Genomic DNA, 20,225 nt, shown 5'->3' on the forward strand with positions numbered 1-20,225 from the left:
CAAAAATGAAAATTCTGTCATTAATGACTCACCCTCATGTCATTCCAAACCAGTAAGACCTCCGTTCATCTTCGGAACACAGTTTAAGATATTTTAGATTTAGTCCGAGAGCTTTCTGTCCCTCCATTGAAAATGTATGTACGGTATACTGTCCATGTCCAGAAAGGTAATAAAAACATCATCAAAGTAGTCCATGTGTCATCAGTGGGTTAGTTAGAAGTTTTTGAAGCATCGAAAATACATTTTGGTCCAAAAATAACAAAAACTACGATTTTATTCAGCATTGTATTCTCTTCCGGGTCTGTTGTTCATCCGGGTTCACGACTCGGGTTCAGTGAACCGCAGCACACTGCTGACGTGTTATCTGGTGCGCCAGAGTTTCGTTTACAGTCTGAGGGAGACGCACGCTGTATTCAAGCTATTTTTTAAAATGGTGCGTAAGTGTGCATGTCGCGGATGTCTTAATCGCCAAAAACAATGATGTAAAAGTGCATTACCAACGCAGACAGATGAAAGGATTCAATGGAATCAATTCAGTGGAATCAATTCAATGGAAAGGATTCCGGAAGAGAATACAATGCTGAATAAAGTCGCATTTTTTATTATTTTTGGACCAAAATCTATATAAGATGCTTCAAAAACTTCTAACTAACCCACTGATGTCACATGGACTACTTTGATGATGTTTTTATTACCTTTCTGGACATGGACAGTATACCGTACATACATTTTCAATGGAGGGACAGAAAGCTCTCTGACTAAATCTAAAATATCTTAAACTGTGTTCCGAAGATGAACGGAGGTCTTACGGGTTTGGAACGACATGAGGGTGAGTCATTAATGACATAATTTTCATTTTGGGTGAACTAACCCTTTAATGTATTATAATTAGTCATTTCGAGAGAAATCACAAAGAAATGCTTAGAGGATGGATGGATGGATGGATGGATGGATGGATGGATGGATGGATGGATGGATGGATGGATGGATGGATGGATGGATGGATGGATGGATGGATGGATGGATGGATGGATGGATGGATGGATGGATGGCGATAACTATTTACAGAGCTCTAATAATAAGGTCACATTTATTCATTTAGCAAACACTTTTGTCCAAAACACTTTTCCATATTCAGGTCCCGAAGCTGGACCTGTAATTTTTTTCTGTTTAATGATAATTATAATAAATATTTTTGTGTGTGCGGTCCTCGTAAACCCTACGTTATATGGACAAAATGTCCCCACAAAGATGGCAATATCCGAAATCCTTGACCTTGTGGACATTTTTTGTCATTGGGACCATTTTTTGGTCCCCATGAGGACGGACAGCTTATAAAACATATTAAGTGATGTTTTTTGAAAATATAAACAATGCATAAAGTTTTCTTGGGATTGGTAGGTTTAGGGTTAGAGGATAGAATATACAGTTTGTACAGTAAAACCATTATGTCTATGGAAAGTCCCCATAAAACCATGTGTGTGTGTGCGTGTTAAAGTAAAGCAAACATTCTCTGCTGAGATGTTTTGTTCTGCCTGTATATTCCTCCTCTGGGGGGCCAATTGTATTTAAACACACACACACACACACACTTGTCCAGCGATTTCTGTGTGAATCTGTCTGCTTTCAAAGGACTCTTTGACCATAAAGCACATTGAGCACAGAAACATATCCAGTTTCTCTCTTTCTAAGGTGTGATGGTTTGTGTTGTTCCTGTCTGTCTGGTCTTAAAGGTCACAAGTCACTTGACCCCTGGTAAAGCAGGTCGGAGGTGAAAAGCCAATGGCCTTTCTATTCTATTTGTGCGAAGCTTTAATTTCAGCCTGACCTGACACGCTCACCTCAGACTCAAGATATAATCGCTGTCTCAGTTGTGTCTTTTAGAAGAATTCCTTTAACCCGTTTGCACTTTGCAGTAATGAAATGTTATTGAGAAGGGACACCGCGGGCTAAATCTGATCAGAAGAATTGCTATCATGGCTGTGGTTTTTTTTTTTTTTTTCTATGGTCGTAATGTTTTGTTTGTTTGTTTGTTTGAATGTTATGTTTTTTTATGCAGTTATGCATTTTGTTTATTTTAGCATCAGTTAGGACTTAAAATGAGCTTGATAACCCGGAAAAGAAGAGGTTTTAACAATTGAATTAGGGTTCAGTATGGTTCAATGTGTTAACCTAGCTAATGCCTTGGTTGTTTATTAGTCACTGTCGAATCTAATCTCTCATTTATTGTCTTTGTTTTTCAGGCTTCGTCTCAATCAGCACAGGCACTCAAATTCACCACATCAGACTCTTGTGATCGCATCAAAGACGAGTTTCAGTTCCTGCAGGCACAATATCACAGGTATACCAAACACATGTACATCCACCGTTCAAAGGTTTGGGGTCAGTATGGTTTATTTTTTAACAAAATTAATACTTTTATATAGCAAGGATGCATTAAATTGAACAAAAGTGACAAAGACATTTATAATGCTACAAAAGATTCTATTTCAAATAAATGCTCTATTCTAATCTTCAAAGAATCCTGAAAAAAAAGTATGATGGTTTCCTCAAAAACATGAAGCAGCACAACTGTTTTCAACATTGATAATAACAAGAAATGTTTCTTGTGCATCAAATCAGCATATTAAGAATGATTTCTGAAGGATCATGTGACACTGAAGACTGGAGTAATGATGCTGAAAATTCAGCTTTGATCACAGAAATAAATTACATTTTAAGATATATTAAAGTAGAAAACAGTTATTTTAAATTGTTAATAATATTTCATAATATTACTGTTTTTATTGTATTTTTAGATTCAATAAATGCAGCATTAGTGAGCACTAAACATAAAATTGCATCTTTTCTTCTTTTTTATTAAACAGTGGTTTAGTGAACAGATTGTGTCTCTCTCTTTAAATAAATTCAATTATAATTAACATTTTCTTATAGATAAAAAAAAAAAAAAAAAAAAAAAAAATATATATATATATATATATATATATATATATATATATATATATATATATATATATATATATATAATGCTGTAAACTATAAACAGGGAGCCTTTTATTGCACATTACTATAATATTAAAGGTTACAATTAACAACAGAGCCCAAACTATTCATTTAGCTATTTATTTTTAGATATAATAAACACCCAAAAAAAACAACAACAACAAAAAAACATGTCAAATTGCACATAAGGCAGGTTTTGCATTAACTTCTAAATCTAATTATAAAATTATTACTCCAACTCATTTTTTAAAATATATACAATCATTTACACAGTTACTGTCATAACTTGTTTTCATGACAAAATTATTTGAACATTAAATAATTAAGACATAACTAACAGGTAAAGTATATATAATGGATAAATAAGCTAATATAGTGCATATATTTAGTGAAATGTTCCCTCTAGCATTCATTTCTCTAGTGAACTAACATGCTGTGGACACTAAATGACTTGCCTGAGGTAAATGTAATGCTGTGTGAGATGATATTCTCAAGCTGTTTTATTGATGTCTTTCCGCGGTTGAAACACCGATTGAGAGATTACACGCATATCTAGATCGTCTGTTGTTGTTCTTCTGCGCTGTTTCCTGTTGTGGCGGTTAGCAAACTGCATTGCATTAGCGCACGTTCCCCCTTCTGGATTGGAGTGTGGATCGCCTTTGACTGACTGTATTCGTCGTCTGACTGCATGAACCAAATCGTGATGTCTGTTTCATACGGTTCGAACACATGTACCATTACACTCCTACACAAAACTAGTTTAACCGTTAAAGCACATTCAACACGACCCAGAGAAGCACAAGCAGCTTCTCTCCTCCTCACTTTCACTCTAGTCCCTAAAAACACCCTGCCCGTGTGAAATTTCTCTCCGTGTTGGTCAAATGGTGTGAACGCGGCCCCTCCTGGAAAAGCTTCCTGTCATCATCTGTCATCACCAGAGATACGAGCGATCGTGGAGGGCATCCGGCCATCACGCATCAGACAAACCACGGACAGAGGAAGGAAGAAGGAAATGGAGAAGGATAAACAAACGAGCGTGTTGATGTCTTTCAGATCTGCCGTTCCTACCAGACGACACTGCGGCGCTTTAGATTTCCACGCTGAATAATCTCGGTGTGAATAAGCCATAATTCTGGTGTACGTTTAAAAACAAATCACGGCTGCTTCATCTTACAGCGCCATGTCTCTGAGTATTTACCCAACAAGTACATACTGAATGATGCTAATGAATGAGTTGTTATTCTGTGGAGCTGCTTGTGATTACATTGTTATTATTATTGCTTTAGTGATTAAAGACCTCATAAAACAGTGTTGACAAATGCAGTTTTCTCTTCTGTGTTGATTTAAGGGCGTTGGGATGGGATATTTAAAAAAAATTAGTAATTTGTTTCAACTAGTCAATAAGATTTATTTTACATAACAGTCATAAACCATGATTTACTACGTGCTTTTAGTGGGTGGCAAGTAATGTTGGGGGAAGATATTATCATTCTAGAGGGCATTTGTTAAAGGGTTAGTTCACCCAAAAATGAAAATTCTGTCATTTATTACTTACCCTCATGCCGTTCCACATCCGTAAGACCTTCGTTAATCTTTGGGAACACAAATTAAGATATTTTAGTTTAAAACCGATGGCTCAGTGAGGCCTGCCATAGGGAGCAATGGACACTTCCTCTCTCAAGATCCATAAAGGTACTAAAAACATATCTTAAATCAGTTCATGTGAGTACAGTGGTTCAATATTAATATTATAAAGCGACGAGAATAATTTTTGGTGCGCCAAAAAAAACAAAATAACGACTTTATATAGTGATGGCCGATTTCAAAACACTGCTTCAGGAAGCATCAGAGCATAATGAATCATTTGTGTCGAATCATCTGTTCGGCACGCCAAAGTCACGTGATTTCAGCTGTTTGGCAGTTTGACACACAATCCGAATCATGATTCGACACGCTGATTCATTATGCCCCAATGCTTCCTGAAGCAGTGTTTTGAAATCGGCCATCACTAAATAAGTCATTATTTTGTTTTTTTGGCGCACCAAAAATATTCTCGTCTCTTTATAATATTAATATTGAACCACTGTACTCACATGAACTGATTTAAATACAGGGAGTGCAGAATTATTAGGCAAGTTGATTTTCTGATCATATTTTTTTCCCAAGCACATTTTACCAATTCCAATCCACATCAATCTTAATAACTACTATTAATATTGTTTTTAATCATTTATAAGTGATATATAATTGTTCATGAAGGCTGGAAATGAAAAATGCCTTATATTCAGGTGTGCAGAATTATTAGGCAAGTTTTCTTTTACAGGCAAAATGAGCCAAAAAAGAGATTTAACTCAGACTGAAAAGTCAAAAATTATTAAATACTCATGAGAAGGACGCAATACTAATGCAATACTAGAAATTGCAAAGTTAAAGCATGACCAAGGGACAGCAAAATGCTCATTGGGTCAGCGGGGTCAGACAAAAACAGGTGGAAAAGAAAAGACACGTTAACTGCAAAATAATTAAGAATTATGTGTGAAACCATCAGGAACCCTTTAGTCTCCAGCGCCACCATTTTCCAGAACTGCAACCTACCTGGAGTCTCCAGAAGTGCAAGGTCTCAGGATCTCAGAGACTTAGGTTAGCTAAAGAATCCTAAAAAATGACCCGCACTTGATAAGAATCACAAGCTGAAGTGTTATAAAATACATGAAGACTGGGTTTTTATAGGCCTTATAAACAGACAGCTTGAGAGTGACTCCTGAAGGACCAGCACCACATCCTCTTGTACCACTGTTTGAAGAATTTATCCAGAATCTGGCAGTAAGTTTTGGAAGATCATTTTTAGTCCATCTCTGCAAGACAGACATTTCAGGATAAGAGATGGACTAAAAGTAAACTCCCACACCTTACTGCCAGATTCTGGATAAATTCTTCAAACAGTGGTACAAGAGGATGTGGTGCTGGTCCTTCAGGAGTCACTCTCAATCTGTCTGTCTATAAGCCCTATTAAAACCCAGTCTTCATGTATTTTATAACACTACAGCTTGTGATTTTTATTAAGAGCGGGTCATTTTTTAGGATTCTTTAGCTAACCTAAGTCTCTGAGATCCTAACACCTTGCACTTCTGGAGACTCCAGGTAGGTTGCAGCTCTGGAAAATGGTGGCGCTGGAGACTAAAGGGTTCCTGATGGTTTCACACTTAATTCTTCACCTTAATTCTTAATTATTTTGCAGTTAACATGTGTCTTTTCTTTTCCACCTGTTGTTGTCTGACCCCGCTGACCCAATGAGCATTTTGCTGTCCCTTGGTCATGCTTTAACTTTGCAATTTCTAGTATTGCATTAGTATTGCGTCCTTCTCATGAGTATTTAATAATTTTTGACTTTTCAGTCTGAGTTAAATCTCTTTTTTGGCTCATTTTGCCTGTAAAAGAAAACTTGCCTAATAATTCTGCACACCTGAATATAAGGCATTTTTCATTTCCAGCCTTCATGAACAATTATATATCACTTATAAATGATTAAAAACAATATTAATAGTAGTTATTAAGATTGATGTGGATTGGAATTGGTAAAATGTGCTTGGGAAAAAAATATGATCAGAAAATCAACTTGCCTAATAATTCTGCACTCCCTGTATGTTTTTAGTACATTAATGGATCTTGAGAGATGAAATGTCATTTCTCCCTATGAAGGCCTCACGGAGCCATCGGATTTCAACTAAAATATCTTAATTTGTGTTCCGAAGATTATCGAAGGTCTTACGGGTGTGGAACGTCATGAGGGTAAGTAATAAATGACAGAATTTTCATTTTTGGGTGAACTAACCCTTTAATTTTTTATATTCAAAATGTGTACTAAAACAGTTGGTTCTGCAGAGAATTAATGTAAATTTTAATTTTATAGAGTGTTTAGGAGTAGTTATAGACTAGCGTCAGTCAGTAAAGTCATAAATGTTTCTTGAGCAGCAAATCATCATATTAGAATGATTTCTGAAGGATCATGTGACACTGAAGACTGGAGTAATGATGCTGAAAATTCAGCTTTGATCACGGGAATAAATTAAATTTTAAAAATATAATCAAAAAGAAAAAACTTATTTTAAATAATAATAATATTTCACAATTTTACTGTTTTTACTGTATTTTTGTTCAAATAAATGCAGCTTTGGTGAGCATAAGTGACTTCTTTTAAAGACTTTAAAAAGACTCCAAACTTGTAAAAGATAGTGTATGTGTAGCAAAGACAATTGACCGTAAAAAGTGTTACCAAAGCCACTTTTAGTAAGGGTGAAGTACTATATGAAGGACAGAACCATACATTCTTTCATGATTACATTCTTCTAAATGCATGGCCAGCCAATCACAAGCCTTCATCAGCCGGTCCAGACAGGAAACTTGTTGTCATGGTGATAGAATGTCACAGAATATTTTTTTTGCTTTGAGAGTGAGAGAGAGAAAAAGAGATAAAGTGTAGCTGACAGCCTCAATGAAAAGTGCGTGTGTGTTTTAGGGTAAAATGTAAATATTTAAGCTGTCATTCAGACCTCTTCTCTAACTTCTCTATCTTTTCCTTCACTTAAAGTCCCCCTGAAAAGTTTTTCAGCTTTTAGTATGTTAAAAGCCTTAAGGTTATGAATAGGCTGGTGTGTTCTAAAACAATTACAAAATTTGCATTTAGGATATATAAGCATTCACAACGTACAGTCTCTCACTTCCGCAAAAATGGATCACGGAATTTTCATGACATCACATCGCACTTAAGTTTCTCATCAGATCTACTGTCCAATCAAATGCTCTCTAGAATCTGAAGTCCCGCCCCCTCCTACACTATCAACAGACACTGAAGCTGTGGCTGAAATCGGTCATTTGTTCACACATTTACTAGTTTCTACATGGTGAATGACACATAATGCTCAATATAGAGAATAGGGAACGATTCAAACAGTAAATATGCTTTCCATTTACGCAAATGAAGTCCGTTTTCGCGTTAGCGTCAGGTGAACTGCCGCAGTGCGAGCTGCTCTTGTCCAGAGACACGAGAGCACAGAGCGGATCATATCCGCCGGACCGCGAGTCAACGCAGACCACAAAAGCTATCGGACCCATTTGAATTCTGCACATAATGCTGTATTTTAAAGTGATATAGAGGAGATTAGGAGGAGAAACGGTTAGAGATTAGAAGGAAATTGAGGTTTTACCGAGTTTACCGAGCTGTGGTATAAACGAAACGCTATTGGCTATTTTTAAAAAGAGGCAGGGCTGTTTGATATGTCCCGCCCTGTCTTCCTATTTCAGTTGAAATTATGTCAGCACATTTGAATAATGCTGTGCGTTCCAAGACACTTCAGTGGGCCTTTAAAGATGCACCATGTCAATTTTTCCTCCTAAAACACATTTTACAAGAAATGAATAGTACTTCTCATGCCGCCTTGTGTTTTTCTCTCTTTCTGTGTGTCAGTCTGAAGTTGGAATGTGATAAACTGGCGAGTGAGAAATCTGAAATGCAGCGTCATTACATAATGGTGAGTAAAGCATGCATGTTAAAAGTTTTATCAGACCTACAGTTATACACCAATTAGACTATTATCCAGCGCACTAATTCTTTCTAGTCTCTTATTTCGTTTTTATATGTGCATTTCTTACATTTCCCCTTTTTTTCTTTTGTTTTTGGGCTTTATCTCTCATGTAAGTTAAATAAGTTGTTCTTATTTGCACATTTTTTCAGTTGTCTTATTCATTTAATTCAATATTTTTTCTTTTTCTTTTTTTTATAATTTGTCTATAACCCTGTGGGCGTCTGTAGTAATTCACACACAAGCGTCTCATTGATCAGTTGTATCATGGGTCGTAAGTGTGCACAAGCGTATTGACGTCTTCCTGACGGATCAATGCGTGTCTGTAACAGCTTTGTCTGAGCGGGACCGCAGAGATCTGAGAGACCTGCTGCTTTAGCCGTGAGCAAAGCTTCTAGCACAGAGCCTAAATCACAGATGAGTCGTTTTTGAAGTTTTAGGAGAAATACTAGATAAAGTTAAATTGATGTCTTCGCCTCCACCGCTTTTGTTTGAAGAGATCTATGCTCTTTCACTACATTTTCATTTTTCTTTCAGTGCAGATATCTGTGCCATTCTGTTTAAGAGTCTTATAGAGACTTTACACATTATCATGAAGGATTTTCTATAGGTCTTTTATGAATATAAAGATTTTGACTGTCAATGTTCCACTGTTTTCCACTACTTTCTTTTTCATTTTAAAGGCATAAGTTCACCCAAAAATGAAAATTATCCTATGATTTACTCACCCTAAAGCCCTCCCTAGGTGTATGTGACTTCTTTAAGCTAGTTATTTTAAATTATAATGTTTTAAATATGGAAATGTTTCTTTCAAAACCCATCGATTTGCTTCAGAAGGACTTTATTGGAGCCGTGTGGAGTACTTTACAATGGATGGATGCACTTTTTTGGCCTTCAAAATCATGCTCCCCATTCACTGCCATTATAAAGCCAGGAAGAGCCAGGATATTTTTTAATATATCTCCAATTGTATTTGTCTGAAAGAAGAAAGTCATAGATGTCTTTAGGGTGATTAAATCATTTGTGGATGAACTATCTCTTTAAGATCTCCCAATTTACTTGAATTCACCCATCGAAATGGGAATCACTATATGTGATATCATAGATTCATATATAGCTGTAAATGTAAATATCTGCTCTGATCTCTCTGATGTGCCTCTTTCCTGTTTCTCTGCAGTATTATGAGATGTCATATGGACTCAACATTGAAATGCACAAACAGGTGAGAATATAAATATTGTGTCAGAATCTGCACTTTTTGCTTTTTTCTGCATTATCATAGTTGTCAAAATATTTAATAAATAAATATAACAGAAGAAATGTTGCTCTTTAGATTGAAGGTTGTGCAGAATCTGCAGAGTTTGCTTTAAAGCGCAGACTCTGTGCAAGCCTACTTTATATGGTTTGTACATATGCAGCGCCCTAGATTCAGTAGCTGTCTTCCATCAAACACGGTCAGCATACATTATCATGACTGACTGTGTTGTTCATGTGCTTTTGTGCAACATCAGCAGACTGTAAGCGCATCCCCAGCTACCCTATTAATGGATGTAAACCCATGAGATGTGCTTGTGTTCTGTCTGCAGGCGGAGATTGTGAAGAGATTGAACGGAATCTGTGCTCAGGTGTTGCCCTACCTGTCTCAAGAGGTCAGACTGTGTGATTTATTTATGACACACTCTCTATAATGACTCTCAGCCTCATTAGTGACATAAATGTGCTGTTGGTTTGTGTCATGGGTTGCTTTTATGCACTGATGAGCATTTGGTTGGTTTTTGTATGCTGTTCTTTTTACCTGAAGACATAAAATGTGTGTGTGTGTGTGTGTGTGTGTGTGTGTAGCACCAGCAGCAGGTCCTGGGGGCAATTGAGCGAGCCAAACAGGTCACTCCTCCTGAGATGAACTCAATTATTCGGGTAGGAACTTCATACTGTTCAACATGAGTGTCATTATGTAGGGCTGGGTGATTTTTGCTAAAGTAAAAAATAATAATAATAATAAATATATATGTATGTATGTATGTATGTATATATATTAGTGCTGTCAAGTCGATTAATCGCATCTAACATTACAAGTTTTTAAATATATAATGTGTGTGTGTACACCGATCAGGCATAACATTATGACCACTGACGGGTGTAGTGAATAACACTGATTATCTCTTCATCATGGCACAAGTGAACATTTTGTCCTCAAAGTTGATGTGTTAGAAGCAGGAATAATGGGTAAGCGTAAGGATTTGAGCGAGTTTGACAAGTGCCAATTTGTGATGACTAGACGACTGGGTCAGAGCATCTCCAAAACTGCAGCTCTTGTGGGGTGTTCCCGGTCTGCGGTGGTCAGTATCTATCAAAAGTAGTCCAAGGAAGGAAGAGTGGTGAACCGGCGACAGGATCATTGATGCACGTGGGGATCGAAGGCTGGCCCGTGTGGTCCGATCCAACAGACGAGCTACTGTTGCTCAAATTGCACAAGAAGTTAATGCTGGTTCTGATAGAAAGGTGTCAGAATACACAGTGCATCGCAGTTTGTTGCGTCTGGAGCTGCATAGCCGCTGACCAGTCAGGGTGACTCATGCTGACCCCTGTCCACCGCCGAAAGCGCCCACAGTGGACACGTGAGCATCAGAACTGGACCACGGAGCAATGGAGGAAGGTGGCCTGGTCTGATGAATCACGTTTTCTTTTACATCACGTTGATGGCCGGGTGCGGGTGCACTTACCTGGGGAACACATCGGCACCAGGATGCACTACGGGAAGCCGGCGGAGGCAGTGTGATGCTTTAGGCAATGTTCTGCTGGGAAACCTTGGGTCCATGTGGATGTTACTTTGACACGTACCACCTACCTAAGCATTGTTGCAGACCAATGTACACCCTTTCATGGAAACAGGTATTCCCTGGTGGCTGTGGCCTCTTTCAGCAGGATAATGCGCCCTGCCACAAAGCAAAAATGGTTCAGGAATGGTTTGAGGAACACAACAAGGTTGACTTAAAGCTGATTTATACTTCTGCGTCGAGTGTACGCCGTAGCTACGGCGTAGGCTGTTTGTACCATGCGTAGCCTACAACGTAGCCTGACGTGCACCTCTTCAAAAATGTAACAACACGTCAGTTCTACGCGGACCGCAAGCACTCTGATTGGTCTGCTAGAACCCTTCCCTCAGGTCAAAAAACTGGCGTGGAGCACTCGGAGAAGAGCAAGCATTTTCAACTTCCATAGGAAAGAAATGCGCTCTGTTTCAGGGGACACCCAGTCAAACTGCAACAAAAGTCGTTACCCATTTGTCACTTCTCTGCCGTTTCTATTTGTGAGCTTCTCTGACAACGTACATGACAAGTTGCTGCTTCTTCGGCTTTTGCCTTGATACTCAACATTACCGCGGACACTGCCTACTAGTGGTCTGCATACACGTCGACGCGGACAACGACGCAGAAGTATAAATGGACACAGACGCATAGTCTACGGCACAGAGGTTTCGGCGTAGGTCCGACGCAGAAGTATAAATCAGCCTTTAGCCTCAAAATTCCCCAGATCTCAATCCAATCGAGCATCTGTGGGATGTGATGAACAAACAAGTCAGATCCATGGAGGCTCCATCTTGCAACTTACAGGACTTAAAGGATCTGCTGCTAACATCTTGGTGTCAGATACCACAGCACACCTTCAGGGGTCTAGTGGAGTCCATGCCTCAATGGGTCAGGGCTGTTTTGGCTGCAAAAGGGGGTCCAAAACAATATTAGGAGAGTGGTCATAATGTTATGCCTGGTCAGTGTATATATACAAATAGTAGAAAATCAAAGGAACCCTTATTTTAGCCAATTAGATTCAAATTGTTTTGTGGAAAAAAAAATTGTGTTAAAAAAAAAAAAAAAAAAAAACATGTGAATGAACACCAGGAAGAATATTTAGGGTTTTTTTATGCAAGTAATAGACAGCAATATTATTACATATTTTTCCATATTTTTCTCGTTTGCACCGATTCAATTGAAATGGAACAGTTTGAATTAGATTCACATGATTGAATAGAACTTACTGTATAACACTGTTTTAGCTACTAAAATTTAAATAAGCAACACTATTAAAACAACTCTGTTTTAATACACTCATACTCATAAAGGCAAATTAAAAGCGAAAACAGTGGCAAAATAAATGGCAACAAAAAGTGCATTAAAATATTTATATTTTTATTATGCAAAAGTGCAGTTAAATGCAATGTGGCTTGCCATTAAACTTTCACATGCATGTCAACAATATGAAAGTTATTGCAATCTTTCTTTAACCTCCACGGATGTTTGTTTGTCTGTTTGTTGTTTGGTGTAATCACAGCAGCAGCTTCAGGTTCACCAGCTCTCTCAGCTTCAGGGTTTGGCATTACCCATGACCCCTCTGCCCCTGGGCTTGACTCAGCCCGCCCTGCCCGCCGTCACCTCCAGCTCTGGCCTCCTGTCGCTGTCCAGCATCCTCGCGTCACACGCTCACATGGCCAAGGAGGACAAGAGCTCTCGCGACGGGGCTGACGGCCACCGCGAGGATGATGCCGACAAATCCGACTAGCCTTCGCAGAGATGGTTTGATTCTGTCTCATGAGTTCTGTTAAGAGGGGCGGAGCTCAGAAAGAGAGGAGGAGAGATTGCCGAAACCTTCCTTTTCCTCTCTTCACATCTGTCTCATTGGATTGGGTCTGATTCAATCTCTCTCTCTCTCTGTTAGTACAGCGAATCTTTCCTCCGTAATATTGTTTTATTTTTTATTTTTTTAATTTTTTTTTTTGCTTTTCATTAGTGGTACTTGCTAAGGCTCTATTACTATCATATTTGGGGTTAGTGATTTCAACAAACCCCTAACCCTAAGTATTAAACTTCAGCATGTAACATACCTCAAATCGTGTGTCTTGTTGAGGAGAGGTGTATTATTACTGTAAATTACATTTTTAATTTTTCCTGGCATACATTAATATGGGTGAAAAATATCCCATAGATATTGATGGGCGGATGCAAACCATATCTAGAGACCTGAATATCATAGAGTCTAGGTGGTGCACTCTTATGAGTCACCCAAAACGCACAGGCAACTCCCTAGCAACCACCTAGTAACGCCATAGCAACTGCATAGCTGCCCTGGCAACTACCCTAAACACATATTGCACAAACAACCACTCAGAACAACTAAACAACCACATAGCAATGGCCTAGCAACCAATTAAAACGATCTAGCATTTGCACAATGTTAGCCAACTATGGGCGTAAGTTCCGTTGAACTCTGTTGGTAACAATAGAACTTGCAACCATAGTTGCTTTTGGGAAACGCTCCCCAGAAGAACTTAGCAACCACATTGCAACCAATTAAAATGCCCTATCATTTGTGTAGCAATGCACTAACAACCATTTAGAACACTGTAGCACCACACAGTAACACCCTGGCAACCACCCATAACACTCTGGTAGTGGCACAGAAACATGCTAAAACCTTCAGAACATTATAGTAACATCTTAGTAACCAATCAGAATGCTTTAGAATTTGCATAGCAATGCACAAAACATTTTAGCAACCACACAGCAACACCCTGGCAACCACCCACAACTCAGTAGTGGTAGAGCAACATGAGCAAAACATTCAGAACACCCTAGCAACCACCTAGTAACACCCTAGTAACCAATCAGTATGCTCTAGAGTTTGCATAGCAATGCACAAAAAACATTCAAAACATTTTATCAACCACACAGCAACACCCTGGCAACCACCCACAACTCAGTAGTGGTAGAGCAACATGAGCAAAACATTCAGAACACCCTAGCAACCACCTAGTAACACCCTAGTAACCAATCAGTATGCTCTAGAGTTTGCATAGCAATGCACAAAAAACATTCAAAACATTTTATCAACCACACAGTAACACCCTGGCAACTACCCATAACACTCTGGTAGTGGCACAGAAACATGCTAAAAGCATTCAGAACACCCTAGAAACCACCTAGTAACCAATCAGAATGCTCTAGAATTTGCATAGCAATGCACAAAGCCATTCAAAACATTTTAGCAACCACACAGCAACACCCTGGCAACCACCCAGAACACTCTAGTAGTAGCAGAGCATAGAGTAGTATGCACAAAACATTCAGAACACCCTAGCAACCACCTAGTAACACCCTAGTAACTGCATAAGTGCCCTATCAACCACCCTAAATGCATATTGCGCAAAAAACCATGTAGAGCAACTTAGCAACTACATAGCAATAGCCTAGCAACCAATTAAAACAATCTAGCATTTGCAAAGCCAATAAATAAGCAACCATTCAGAACCCTGTAGCAACCACAGAGCAACCCTAGCAACCACTCAGAACACTCATAGCAACATGCTCAAAGCATTTAGAACACCCTAGCAACTGTACAACTGCCCTGGTAACTGCCCCAAACACATATGCGCAAAAAGCCACTCAGAACAACTTATCAATCACATAGCAACACCCTAGCAACAAATCAAAATGTCCTAGCATTTGTATAGCAATGCATTAACTATTCAGAAGACTGTAGCAACCATATAGCAGCACCCTGACAACCACACAGAACACGCTAGTATTGAAATAGCAGCATGCTAAAAACATTCAGAACACCTTTGCAACCACCCAAAATGGCTTAGCAAGCACCTAGTAACACCCTAGCAACTGCATAACTGCCCTTGTAACCACCCCAAACACATAGCAATGTGCAAACAACCACTCAGAACAACTTAGCAACCACATATCAACAGCCGAGCATTTGCATAGCAATGCACTTAGAAAAAACATTTAGAACACCCTAGCAACCATAGCCAATGCCTTGGCAACCACCTGGAATGGCCTAGCCTCTGATTCTGATGCTTTCACATGTTACTAGTTAGTGAAGCACTTCAGTTGGCCAGCGGTCTGTTTATGTCCTGACTAGTGGATCAGAAATGCTTGCAGTTAATTGCTCTCTAATCTAATATTCAATGTATTTCATAATATCCTATTCTAGGCTTATCTAGATAAGGGTTTAAACCCTGTAGTGACCCTTTCACATTAATTGATTTTAAGTATTTTATATAAAAAGATGGAACACGGTCTATGTTGCCTAGAAAACAAGGTTTAAAAAAAAGCCTTAAAGGGATAGTTCACCCAAAAATGAAAAATGTTGTCATTACTAACTCACCCTCAAGTTGTTCCAAACCTGTACGAGTTTTTTTCTTCTGTTGAACACAAAAGAAGATATTTTAAAGAATGTTGGTAACTATACAGTTGACAGCACCCATTGACTTCTATAGTCAACTGTTTGGTTACCAACATTCTTTAAAATATCTTCTTTTGTGTTCAGCAGAAGAAAGAAACTCGTACAGGTTTGGAACAACATTAGGGTGAGTAAATGATGACAACATTTTTGGGTGAACTATCCCTTTAAGAGCCCTTTAACTGATCAAGCCCACAGTCTGTGAAAGAAAGTGACAGTCCTGAGAAAAACAAAGAGAGATTCCCAATCCGGACCCACATCCTCATATTCTTTCTGAGTAAAAGGAAGTTTTGTTTTTCTGTCACCCTGGTTTGCAGTGAATCTGGTTCCATGTGTGACCAGTAGGTGGCAGCGAGTGAGTGTGTGTTAAATGATTTGTGAACCGAATGGCATGCTATCATACTACCTTTACTGTGTCTTCAGCTGTGCTTCTCAACTTCCAAGATAACAAGAAAGAATTTAAATGAATAAATAATTATTGATATTAAAGTAATTGAACTAAAATGCAAAAAAATCAAAATTCAATGCTGAAATTAATTTCCTTTATAATATACTATAATACAATACTAAATTTTCCTGCTCAATAGTTGATTTTAATGGAATAACATACAGTTCCTTAAGTTTCTGATATCATAAAATGAATTGGGATTAATTTAATATCAATGCTCCCAGTAGCTGGTTAATAAAAACCAAGCAGTTTGTCATAATAGAGCGCAACAGTCGGGTTGCAGGAGTAAAAACTGTTTATTTTCTCAATAGGGAAACTTTTAACTTTTTTAGAAAAAATTTTTTAACAACCTATAAATCTTTAAAGACGGACCTACTGTGAGCTACGAGGTTGTCAATTGATAGTATTTGCTTCTGTTGAAACCATCAGCCTGCATTATTTCAACTTAATTTTAAAATAATCATGTTTAGCAGCTAAATTAGTGGTGGAAAAACTACATTACCCATGATGCTGTACAGAAAATTACACCAATCAGAGTTCGAAACAAGCAAACCATGCCAAAATATCATGTTAGCTCCGCCCACTCCCAAGAAGAGCTGCGTAATCAGGTCGATCTCCTTAAAATACTTAAACATTTCAATATATGCATATTTTGCAATAAACTTCAAAAAAACTATTTTTAAGTTTGCAGTGTCTTTCAGCTGATTGGCTTGGTTCATGTGATTTGCAAAATAACCATTTTTATTTCATATGGACGGCACTTGCTGAATGAGGTCATCGCAGCAATGAAGCGCACAGTATATACTGCACAGTAAGTAGTATGCTAGTATTCCATGCTGTTTTGAAGACATGACTACCTAAGGTTGTACATATGCACTGGTGCATTGTGGGTATTTTCTAATTGTGTGTTCCTGGACATTTATTAGAGTTTGTCCCATAATTCCTTTGTATCTGTTCTGTTTTTCGATACACCAGTGCTGATGTATACTACGAAGCGCTCACCGTTGAGCCCTTGATTCTATTGTTATTTTAATCTCTAAATGACGTTTTCTGATCTTTTATTCTTTCCGTTTTTGATTTCTTTTGATCTCAAAAACTGACGGCCAATTTATGTACATGTATAAATATATCAATATACATATAATTTTGTATACATTTTTGTATGTATAAAGCTACATTTATGGTGTATGTGTCCCAGAGGACATTTAGCGCAGGTCTGAGAGGATGTGCTGTGATATACAGAAATCTATATTCGTTTAATAGTCAAACGATTGCGCTCTGATTTGTTTAGATACACTGGCTGGTCTTGACCTGTTATAGTTGTTAAACGGTCTCAGTCTTATGAACATCAGCTGAAAGAGACTAGTTCGTGATTTAAACCGCCCACTGATATGGCCTAGTCTGATTCCTGAAGCCCCGCCTCTCTCCAGACATAAGCCCCTCCCTCTTCTGACAGTACTCATCAAATATTTGCCACATTTTGGAGCTTTGTAGTAGTTTTTTAAAATTTGTGTGTGTGTGCGTGTTGTATATGACATGATGTACTTGATGGAAATGTATGTTGTTTGTGTTGATAATCTGCTATTATAACTTCATTTAAAGACGATTGGACGAAAAAAAAGGTTAAAACATTTACTATACATGAATGAGAGATTGAGCAGTAAGGAAGTATTTATGGTGCCTTACAAATAAAAGATTCATTGGACCTTTATCAGGTGCTTCTGTTTGTTTCATTTCATTAAAAATGTTTCATTTAGTTAAAAGTCATGTGAACATTGTGGAAAAACGCCTGTTGTGCTCCATGGAACGGAAGACGGTCCATTTGGAAGAACATGAGGGTGAGTAAATAATGACAATGAGTTTCCATTCTGTGCAAACTATTCCTTTCTGTAGACAGTTTCTCTTCTGTACAGCAGGTGCTGCTGTTTCTTTTCACAGCATGATGATATTGCATCAAATATGAGGTAGTGTATCAACATTAAACATGCCATCAAGATTATTAAACTGCTTATTTGTTTAGTCTAAATTGCTTATGAAGCGGAAATCATTTGTGTTTGTGTACGTTACGAAGAGCAGTCTGTGTCCAAAATGAGCTGAAATTACAGTCAATTTTCATCTGCACAAGGAGCTTCAGAAACACCATTAACTCGCGCGCTTCATCAGCACTGTGTCAGCGTTGGTCATTACTCTAGATCACATGCTATAACTTAATAGTTTTGTGCACTTTTGTGCATATTTTCTATGCTTTTTTAACTTTTTTTTTTTTTTTTTTTTTTTTTTTTTTAGTTTCAGCTTCTTAACTGGTAACCTCATCAGTTAAACATTAGTTAATATAAGTGCAGTTCAGGTTAACTAATGAACCTTTTTGTAAAGTCTTACCAGTTAACTGATTTGGTTTCCTTGTGGCTTCAGATGTTTTTTAATCAATTAATTAATATATTTTTAGCTCTAAAGAAGATTTGTCATTTAAATTGTGTCTGAATGGTGTGTTCTGGGCTGTTTTTTAATATGTTTGGTGTTTTGAGTATAATTGAAATAGTATTATGGTTTTATTCACATGTTTAATTCATTTTAGTTACATTTTTAGTAATTTTGCTGTGTTTTTTGTCATTTTATTTATTTTTTATTATTTCTACATCTAGTCTTATTTTAGTGCATCAAGTGAATGAGTTTTTATTTTTATTCATTTTAATTTTTAGTAATTTTGTTGTGCGTTTTGGGGATTTTGTTTTGTTTGTTTGTTTGTTTTTTTGTGTCTAGACAAACTTAATTTTGTTTTATTTGTAGTTGTTTTAGAAATATTGCCTTGGCAAAAATTTAAATGCTTATATATACAAGCCTTTAAATGTTATATTTCCCATATATATATATATATATATATATATATATATATATATGAGAGAGAGAGAGAGAGAGAGAGAGAGAGAGAGAGAGAGAGAGAGAGAGAGAGAGAGAGAGAGAGAGAGAGAGAGAGAGAGAGAGAGAGAGAGAGAGAGAGAGAGAGAGAGAGAGAGAGAGAGAGATAGATAGATAGATAGATAGATAGATAGATAGATAGATAGATAGATATAGATAGATAGATAGATAGATAGATAGATAGATAGATAGATAGATAGATAGATAGATAGATAGATAGATATATATATATATATATATATATATATATATATATATATATATATATATATATATATATATATATATATATATATATATATATATATATATATATATATATATATATATATATATATATATATATATATATATATATATATATATATATATAAATATTAGTTGGAAAAGTTAAACTAAATAAAAATTATAAATGTTGCCTTGGCAAGTAACTGTAATAAGTTTAAATCAAAGTACTAAAATTATTAACTGGAAATAAATTCAAACTAACACTGAAATAAATGTAAATTAAATAGCAATATTTAAAAAAATATATAATAATAATAGTAAAATGACAAAAGCACCTAAGGAAATTGCTAAAAAAAACATGAACACTAAAGAACATGAACACTAAAAATATATGCTAAAAATGTATATATTAATAAATTTATAATAAAATTAAAATAAAAACTAAAATAACACTATCACCCAGTGGGGAAGTATCATTATGATTGATTTCTGCTTTTTGTTTTGCAACTCTGTAGATCTAGTTCAAATAATAATAATAATAGTTTTACATTTGCATTTAGGTGTAATGTAGTGTGTTCTGAGTTGATATGTTCTGCAGAATGAAAGTATCAATCCAGCAGTCTCTCTCTCTCTCTCTCTCTCTCTCTCTCTTCTCCCTCTGTGTTCATTTCCTGTGGTTGATGGAGATGTGGCCTGTGGCAGAGCGCTCTGACATGATATTTCATTAAACTCTTTCAGGCGGTGTGTGTGTCTGTGCTGTCACTGTCTCTCACTTTTCATTCCTCGGCCTGTCGCCACCCTCCATC

General features: G+C 37.1%; 1 protein-coding gene across 2 annotated transcripts in view; it reads left to right on the plus strand.

Moving 5' to 3' along the window:
- Positions 1 to 14,390, plus strand: part of chico — a 25,838-nt gene extending 11,448 nt beyond the window's left edge. The window contains exons 2-7 of one of the 2 annotated variants that reach the window (XM_048163034.1): positions 2,244 to 2,341; positions 8,468 to 8,531; positions 9,760 to 9,804; positions 10,169 to 10,231; positions 10,425 to 10,499; positions 12,912 to 14,390. In XM_048163034.1, coding sequence (XP_048018991.1) covers positions 2,244 to 2,341; positions 8,468 to 8,531; positions 9,760 to 9,804; positions 10,169 to 10,231; positions 10,425 to 10,499; positions 12,912 to 13,139 — 573 coding nt within the window. In that variant the 3' untranslated portion in view covers positions 13,140 to 14,390. The remainder of the gene's footprint in view (positions 1 to 2,243; positions 2,342 to 8,467; positions 8,532 to 9,759; positions 9,805 to 10,168; positions 10,232 to 10,424; positions 10,500 to 12,911) is intronic. The other variant, XM_048163035.1, reaches the window with a different exon arrangement.
- The last annotated feature ends 5,835 nt before the right edge of the window (positions 14,391 to 20,225 follow it).

The sequence above is a fragment of the Megalobrama amblycephala genome, linkage group LG17 (genome assembly GCF_018812025.1).
Source record: "Megalobrama amblycephala isolate DHTTF-2021 linkage group LG17, ASM1881202v1, whole genome shotgun sequence".
In the NCBI taxonomy this organism is placed as follows: domain Eukaryota; kingdom Metazoa; phylum Chordata; class Actinopteri; order Cypriniformes; family Xenocyprididae; genus Megalobrama; species Megalobrama amblycephala.